Below are 9,228 nucleotides of genomic sequence, written 5' to 3'. Positions count from 1 at the left end.
CTAGGTTCGAACCCCAGCACCACATATAAACTGGGAATAGTGTTACATGCCCATATTCCCAGAACTCAGGAGGTGGAGGCCAGAGGGTCAAGAGTTCATGGCTAGACTTGGATATACAGAGTCCGGTCAAGGCTGGCCTCGGCTACATAATACCTTGTTTTAAGGGAAACAGGGGTGGAGACCTGAGGAAGGCATTAACAAAAACAAGAACAAAAAACAAAAACAAAAAAAACAAAAACAAACAAACAAAAAAAAAGGCGGAGAAATTCTGATGTAAACTCTTGGCCTTGCCTTCTCTGGCTCAGAACTAGAGGAAGAGAGAAGCCAGGAGATCCTGTACTTCCATCCCAGAAAACCGTCACAGATTCCCCAAATCTGGTCCCCCACCAGCTACCACTGGTCTCTTTCTCACTGTTCCCCCAACACACATTGATGCATGAAAAGACCCCCAGCCTGTCTGATGCCCTTTTATTACTCACCCTGAGCTCCCAAAGTAGACATCCCCTCAGCACCCACTTACTAGAGCTGGAAAGAGGTGGACTCTTTTGACCCTATGCTCTAGTATTAAGAGCCCAGAATAATCCTGGAACATGCCAGGCAGGGTGGTAAATGCCTGAATCTCCAACACTCAGGGGAAAGAGGCAGGAAGATTGCCATAAGTTCAAGGTCAGCCTGCTCTCCACAAGTACCAGGCTGGAATAACTCAGGAGCCCCCCAGAAGGACCTAGGAGTACGTCCGGCTGCAGGAGGTCCCAAGGAGTGGGGGCCACTGGTATGAGGTGTGCTTTATTGCAGAAGGGTTGTGGTCACAGACAAGCTCTACTAAGTACTCTAGAAGCTAGAGGCACAGAACCACTTATGGGTAGGGTAGGTTTCGCAGAAGTTGGAGGAGAAGAGATGGGGTGAGGGGATCGTTGGACGATGCCGTCGTCTTCTGGTGTCCTGTTGTACAATTCTCCAATCTCTAAGAACTCTGTGGTGGTATGCCGGCGTGAATTAAGCCCAGGTATACAATGCCACCTAAGTAGGCACCCAGAAGGGGTGCCACCACCGGCACCCACCACCAGTTGTTCCCGGCACTGCAGGCAAAAAGAAGGAGACCTGCTGAGGACACCAATGCCCGGAGATGCCACTCTTACCCAGCTCAGACCAACTTAGGGAGACCATCTACGCTAAGGGACTCTCTTCCTTAGCCTGATCCAGGAACAGAGTTGACGGTCCAATATCAGAATCTGCATCTGAAGATCTTTGGGCCCCTCCTCCTCCTCCCAGACCATCTGGAGACTTCATAAGACTCTTCTGTGCACCCTGCAGGTGGGGGCCCCCAGAAAGCTGACAGGAATGGAGTCTGGCAAGGGTTGTACCTGAACACTTTCTTGCCCCAGCCAGCAATGAAAGTGAAGAACCGGGGAGGCAGGTCACGGGATGGGTTGATTGCATATCCTGTGTTCATGCCTAGGGACACCCCAAGAACGCAAACAAGGATGCCTATCATGAGGGGCTCGGTCCCTTGAAGTGCTGGACTGTTCAACTTGTCCGTGATGGCGAAGATACACAGCTGGAGCATCCCAGTCACAAATACCTGGGGAGTAAATGCCATAGTAACCCAGTGGGGACAAGTCACAGGTGCTCAGCAGGACCCCAGATCTGCAGCAGCAAAGATATGCCTTGGTACCACCCCATGCAGAATTCTTCTCTCTTTCTCATGCCAGACTTGAGGAACACCCTGGTCAGTAGTCTGGGACTTGAGGTGTGAATACCCTGGTCACCAACCTGGGACTTGAGGTGTGAATACCTTGGTCACCAACCTGGGACTTGAGGTGGGAATACCCTGGTCACCGACCTGGGACTTGAGGTGGGAATACCCTGGTCACTGACCTCATCCAGGAAGCCCCGCCACAGCGTCATGTGTTCAGGAAGATAGGTGGCAAAAATGTTTGCAGTGGCTTTGGGACCTGTCACCAACAGTTCTCCACCTGCATAGTGGTTAATGGCACCTGTGGAGACAAAGACAAAGATTGAGCTAATCCCCACTGGGATCCCAGAAAGGGAGTTGTAGAATACGTGGCTGGAAATATTTCAACGGCTTTGCTCTGCTAGGGTTTGGGGTTTTTTTTAGGGGGAGGGCGGTGCTTGTTTGTCTGTTTGTTTGGGGTTTTTTTTCTTCCAGAACAGGATACCAAGATGGAATCCTGGCTATGCTTCAGGAAAAGAGGCTGGAGGTAGACAATCCAGGAAGAATGCTCACCATAGAAAATTAAGTAGGTGGTAGCTGCAGCTAAGAAGGAACCCAGGAACTGACCCAGCACATATATAGGAAACTTCTTCCATTCCATTCGGCCTAGTGCACAGTTAGTGAAAGTCACCGCAGCGTTCATGTGGGCTCCTGTGGGTGCGGTAGGGGATAAAAGAAACAAGCAACAAAATGACAGCAATTGCAACAGTGAATAGGAATCTCTGGAGTGTCCTCTGTGACAAGAACTCCTCCTTTAACCCTTAAAAGACCACACACAGCCTCTTCACCTCCATTTCTACCTTAAGACAAGTGCGGAAAGAGAAGCTTAATCTTTTGCCTAAGATAACCCAGCTAGTAAAGATGGTGAGTCAAAAGGTCCATGAAGAGTCTGGGGAAGACATGGGCAGGGGCCAGGGTGTCACAGAGGTTCTCCTCCCTCTGAGTCACCTAAAGGTGACTACTCTCCAGCCATACCAGGGAAGGGACTGAAGGAGGCAGAAGCAATCCACTGGGGGAGATTTGGCCTTACCTGTAAGACCAGATATGGGCTCACTCACCAGAGATGCCGCCTGCCACATGTATTCCCATGGTCACTCCGAAACCAAAACCCAAGTTGACACCAAGATAGCTGCCAAGCCTTTCTCCTAGAACCATATGAGCCACGGAACCAAGGCCAAACACCTGTGAGGGAGAGCGTCTGAGTTAGGGGCCTGCCCAACTATCAGAAGAATACTCAAAACTCAGTTTTTCCTCCTCCTCACCACCCATCCCCAATACCCTCGTCCCTGGGCCTCCCCGATGTCACTCATAAAGACCTTGCTTTGCCTTCCCTCTCCAGAGCCTTTTCCTATAAACTGTCCTCCTTGGCCCCCCTAGTAAGGCCTCTCAGATCTGCATCGGGGACAGCTGAGTGATGGGGATAAGAGAGATCCGGGTCCGGGATGGCACAGCCAGAGTCTAGACCTATGACCCAATCCAGATCCACCTGAAGTGCGGGGTGGGAGCAAGGCTTCCCTATTCCCAGACTCTCACACTACAGGCTTGCCTAAGGAGGTTCTAAAGGTCCAAGTGAAAGAGCCATTGTTTGCCCTGTCCCACAGGTGGGCTACCTGAAGCTTAGAAATGGCTTACTCACGGTCACGTGACGTGAGACGCAACGAGTCAGGCATGAGTCTAAGAAGCCATCTACGGCCATCCTTGCTAACGTGAATGTCTTGTGTGTGCTTAGGAATGCTATCCCCTCTGCCTGCAGTAACTGGTACTACGTCATAAAACATTCAAGGGACCAAAGACATGGCTCAACAGGAGAAGGTGTTCAACACCAAGCCAGACCCCATGAGTTTGATCCCAGAACCTACACAATAGAAGGGGGAAACCAACTTCCAAAAGTCATCTTCCAACTTCCACAGGCGTGATATGGCACACACACGTGTCCACACGTAAATGCACATGCAGACACACACTAAAATAAACAGCATGTGATAAACTTTTTTTTTTTTTTTTTTTGGTTCTTTTTTTCGGAGCTGGGGACCGAACCCAGGGCCTTGCACTTCCTAGGCAAGTGCTCTACCACTGAGCTAAATCCCCAACCCCAGCATGTGATAAACTTTTTAAAACTTATTTATTTTATGCGTGTGAGTACACCGTCTCTGTCTTCAGAAGCACCAGAAATGGGCATCGGATCCCATTACAGACGGTTGTGACTCCCACGGGCACGATGTGGCACCCATGTGCCTACACATAAATGTACACGTATAGATAAACACACACTAGGATAAATAACGCACAATAAACTTTTAAAAAGAAAGAAATCGTCACACCCAGAAAGTACTTCCTTCGCAATGCGCATGTGTTCTGTCTATGTGTTGTGACTAGATCCCTAAGGGTCACACTGCCGGAGATCGGAGTCTGGATGTGTGTCCTCTGACATGGCAGGCACCGACCAGGTGTGGCTGTTACGTGCTTGCCTGTGGCTCCGACAAACTGGATCTGCCATGGTGTAAAGCATGCACCGGACTTCGCAGACTTGGAATCAGAAAACTTTAGTAGTTTTCCACTGACAACAGGTTGACACAAAGTTTGGAATATATGGGTTAGATACGGTAGTGATTCAAAATGGCCTCACCTGCGCCTTTTACCTTTTTAATGTGGCGATGACAAAATATTAAATACATTTCTGACTCGGCATTTCCCTTGTACAGCTTTGTTTGTGATAGAAAAAAAGAGGAAGGAATTGAGGATAGGAGAGCTAGGACCAGTTCCATCGGGGGATGAGGGCGCCATGGGAGGGCACGGGGCTGAGCCTGTGTGGGACTCATGGTGGGTGTCAGAAATCTAGCTGGAGCAGATCTCAAAATGAAAGACTGTCATGAACACAGCTGGGCAGTGGTGGTGCACACCTTTAATCCCAGCACTCAGGAGGCAGAGGCAGGCAGATCTCTGAGTTCAAGACCAACCTGGTCTACAGAGTGAGTTCCCAGACAGCCAGGGCTACACAGAGACACCCTGGTGAAAAAAAAAAAAATCAGAAACAAAAATACCTCATAAACACCGGGGAGAGTTGGATCCCAAGAAGGGCATGGTCAGCTCTGCTTGGCAGCCTGACTCATATGTATAAAGGTCCAAATAGCATTCCTTTGGGCGTGACATTCCAAAAGTCACACGTATTGAGTGCTGTGTGGTCCGTCCCTGGGGGCAGTGGTTGAGTCCCAGAGATTGAGAGGCAAATGGTAGTGAGGAAAAGATGGATATTTTTTGGTTTCATTTCGGTTTTTGGACACAAGGTCTCACTACGTTGCCCAGGATAGCTTCAGGGCCTAAGTTCTTCTTCTCTATCGTCCTCAGACACACATCACTGTGTCCAGCAAAGATGATTTTTGAGGGTCAGTGTTGTTGGATTCTTCTTGTCTGAGGTACTAAGGGTGGAATCCAGGCCCTCGTTCGTAACAGAAAGTGCTTCTGCCACTGAGCACAGCCCCACCAGATAAAAGGAACTGGAAGGAACTTGTATAGATGGCTGCCGCGTTTGAGGCTGTCTTGTGTTGTTTTGGGTGGAGAGACTTTGGTAGGCTAATAGGCAGAGAGAGAGAGAGAGAGAGAGAGACATACACACACATATATACATACACACACATATATACATATACATATATACACAGATACATACACATACATATATATATACATATATGTATGTATTATATATGTATATATGTTAAAGAGAGTGCCTGGGAGAGTAGGTGTGGGTGACTGGAGGGAGAGCATCTGCTCTAGCTGAGGGAGACGGACAGGTACATGAACAGGTAACAGGTAGGAAAGTGAGGAGCTGCAGGGAGCCCCCATGATAATTTTCTCTGGTGAGCAGGAGCTCAGTTTTCAGGGCCGGGGCAGAGTTGGGAAGAACCAGGCCTAGCAGGGCAATGCACACTGTGATCCCAGCACTCCAGAGGCAGAGGGGTCCGTGCTCAGATCGAGGCACTGTGCTCCACATAGCATATTCCAGGCCAACCAGGGGCCAGGGTTATACATGAGGCAAGACCTTGTCTCTAAAAAGGAGGGGAGGCAGCTAAGGAGACGGCTCAGCATTTAAAACACGTCCCAGGCCAAGTGTGAGGATCTGAGTTCAAATCCACCGAAACCCACTTAACTGCTGAAGGGTGTGTTAGCCCCCCAGTAATGTCAACCTCAGAAAAGCAAAGACAGGGAGTATCCCTAGTGCGATCTGGCCAGAAAGATGGGCCGCATCAGCAAGCTGCAGGTGTGGTTGAGAGACCCTGTCTGAACGGGGAAGATGGAAGTCTGATGAGTCTCAACATTAACCTTGGGCCTCCGCATGCACGCACACACCACGTGTGAAAAATGGCAAAAAAACAAACAAGCCAGCCAATGTGGTAGCACATGCCTGTAATTCCACACTGGAGGCTAACCTGGACTACACGGTGAGACCATATCCAAAGGAAAAAAAAAAAAAAAAAAAGGACCGGGCTGAGAGATGGCTCAGCGGTTAAGAGCACTGACTGCTCTTCCAGAGGTCCTGAGTTCAATTCCCAGCATCACATGGTGGCTCACAACCATCTGTAATGGGATCCGATGCCCTCTTCTGGTGTGTCTGAAGACAGCTACAGTGTATTTACATAAAAATAAATAAATCTTAAAAAAAAAAAAAGGACGGGAGAGAAGGCTTGTGGCTAAAGGCAGAGAGGACCTGTGTCCCCCATCTCCATGGTATCTAATGCCTCTGGCCTCCATGGGCACCTGAACTCACAAGCACACACACACTGGTGTACACACACACTGGTGTACACACACACACACACACACACACACACACACACACACTTAAAAATCAATAACAAGCAAACCTTAGGGGAAAGAGGGAAACAGCTGTGGAGGCAGAGAAAGGCGGTTGAACAGAGCTCACTGCAGGAGCCCAGGGCAGGTGCAGCAGAGCCCCGAGGAGCCTGGCTTGCAATCCGGGAGAAAAATGCATCCTGAGAAGATAAGAACTGGTGGGTGTGGAAGGAGGCCAGGCCTACAGGAAGCGACAGGGCTGGGAAAACATGGAGGGGCTTTAGGTCCAACTTCCATCCCACTCAAGTCAAAGTCATTGACACAAGCCCTCCTGCCTCAGCTTCTGGAGTTCAGGGATTACATGCATGTGCCACCGTACCTGGCCTCAAAGTCATTTGTTAAAGGTGAAGAACGTGTGGCCAGGCTTCACACGATGTGGTCCTGCTGCTGGGTCTGCAGACCGGCAATGCCTGCCGCCTGACCCACCCAACGCTCAGGTTGTGTTGGGATAGTTGATTTTGGAAGTTTCAGCTGCTCTTGAAAAATGAGAGCAGTCTGGGAACACTGGCCTTTGTTCCACTCTCCATGACAACAGACAGCTGGGCCAGATGCAGCGACACCCTTATACAGACAGGGGCCAAGCCCTTCACACCCTTCCCTCCCGCTGTGGCATCTGAGTTTGCAAGCCTTGCCCTGTGGCTCACTCGCGCAGCCGGGTCTCCAGGGCCCTGGTGGCTCCAGCCCCTCCTCTCCCTAGTCAGTGAATGTAGCCCCGCCCACCACAGCCCCAGCCGCGGCCAGGAAACGGACCTCGTCCCAGCTGCCTGAAGTAGGGCCCAAGGTCACAGTAGCCTTTTTTGGGCAGAACCTTTACCCTAGTGATGATTCCCTGAGCTTCCTACAACCACAAAAGCCCCCATGTCTTGGCACAGGACTGGAAACTGAAAATAACAACGCACTGTCCCACGGAAGTCCAGCCTCACCGAGTTCTTTCCACAGGCGCTGCTTCTAAACCCTCACAGAGAATGAGCGTTGCAAGGCTGATGCTCCCACTCTAAGAGGCCCAGGTGTTCTGGGACTACCCAGAGACCGAAAGCAAGTGGCCTTCCCCGAGCTGGAGGATCTTAGCAAGCCTGCCATCTCTAAGCCGAGGGACAAAGGCACGGAGGGTCAAGCACACTGGCCTGGCCCAAATTCCATTTAGGTTTGGGCAGGTGATTTAGTCTCATAGAACCCATCATTTCCCCATCTGTAAAATGGGGGTGATACTAGTACCTATCTCAGGCCAGGCGCCATCACACACCCGTAAGCACCGCATGCAGGAGGCAGAGGCAGGAGGACCTCTGTGAGCTCTAGGCAGCCTAGTCTACAAAGAGAGTTTCAGGACAGCCCGGGCTATATAGAGACCCTGACTAAATTAATAATAATTTCCTACCTACTTTACAGGCCGCTGTAAAGACTTGGGAAGGTGGTAGTGCTTGGTGTGCAGCAGTTGCTCAATACTAATCAAAATAAAAGAAAGGAAGACTAATGTGGTGGCACACACCTTAATCCTGGCACCGAAGGGCTGGGACAGGAGGAGTTCAAAACTGAAGTTAATCAAGGCTGCGTAGAAACATCCTGCTTTAGATGGATGGATGGATGGATGGATGGATGGATGGATGGATGGATGGACGGACAGAGAGATGGACAGATAGGTGGGTGGGTGGATGGAGGATGGATGGACGGATAGAAGATAGATAGATAGATAGATAGATAGATAGATAGATAAGATAGAAATAAATAAATAAATAAATAAATAAATAAATAAATGTTGGCTGTGGTGGCACATACCTTTAATCTCAGCACTAAGGAGATGGAGGTAGGCAGATCTCTCTAAGTTACAGAGAGAAGAAAGAAGGAGGGAAGGAAGGAAGGAAGGAAGGAAGGAAGGAAGAAAGAAAGAAAGAAAGAAAGAAAGAAAGAAAGAAAGAAAGAAGGGGTTGGGAATTTAGCTCAGTGGTAGAGCGCTTGCCTAGCAAGCGCAAGGCCCTGGGTTCGGTCCCCAGCTCCAAAAAAAAAAAAAAGAAAAGAAAAGAAAAGAAAAAAGAAAGAAAGAAAGAAAGAAAGGAAGAAAGAAAGAAAGAAAGAACCTGGCAACATGACTTAGCAGATAAAGTCACTTGCTGCCAATCCTGGCAACTGGAGTTCAATCCCCCAGATCCACGTAGGGGACGGGGACAGAACCCACTCCTGTGAGCTGTCCTCTAGCCTTCCAACTCACACTGTAGTAAGCTTGTACACACGCAAAGAAAACAAAATAATTAAAACCTCCGAAAGCAAAGACTCGGGGTGTAACTGGAGACAGTGCTGGAGCACTAGCCAGCTGCACACGCACAAGACTCTGGTTTGATCCCCAGCACCACCCGAAAATTAAAAAGCCGGTGGAGGCAGTGTCTCACCCTGTGCGCAGTTCCTGCACCCTGCAGCTTCCTACATTCCAAGGTTTAACAGCCCTCACAGGACTGGAATGTCTCGTCATAAATGAATGACTTTGCTCTGAGTTGAGGGGAATCAGGCTGTCCTCCTCACAGCTCAGGAGCCAAGAAGCTAAGGATGGAGGGCAGGGAGGAAGAGAGGAAGAACAGCTCCGGTGCCTGTCAAAATAATAAGGACCCCAGCGGCATGCATGTGCACATGTACACACACACACACACACACAC

General features: G+C 49.6%; 1 protein-coding gene across 3 annotated transcripts in view; it reads right to left on the bottom strand.

The window, feature by feature from the left end:
- Nucleotides 1-770: 770 nt before the first annotated feature.
- The window catches only part of Aqp7 (aquaporin 7), a 14,116-nt gene continuing 5,658 nt past the window's right edge, over nt 771-9,228 (bottom strand). For 2 of the 3 annotated variants that reach the window (XM_032890240.1, XM_032890245.1), the window contains 5 exons: nt 2,794-2,917; nt 2,249-2,386; nt 1,879-1,997; nt 1,365-1,582; nt 771-1,079 (listed from right to left, as the gene is read on the bottom strand). In XM_032890240.1, coding sequence (XP_032746131.1) covers nt 965-1,079; nt 1,365-1,582; nt 1,879-1,997; nt 2,249-2,386; nt 2,794-2,917 — 714 coding nt within the window. In that variant the 3' untranslated portion in view covers nt 771-964. Of the gene's footprint in view, nt 1,102-1,364; nt 1,583-1,878; nt 1,998-2,248; nt 2,387-2,793; nt 2,918-9,228 lie in introns of all 3 variants that reach the window. The other variant, XM_032890248.1, reaches the window with a different exon arrangement.

The sequence above is a fragment of the Rattus rattus genome, chromosome 1 (assembly GCF_011064425.1).
Source record: "Rattus rattus isolate New Zealand chromosome 1, Rrattus_CSIRO_v1, whole genome shotgun sequence".
Lineage (NCBI taxonomy): Eukaryota > Metazoa > Chordata > Mammalia > Rodentia > Muridae > Rattus > Rattus rattus.
The sequence above is the reverse complement of the archived record's forward strand: the minus strand, read 5'-3'. Positions and strand labels throughout refer to the sequence as shown.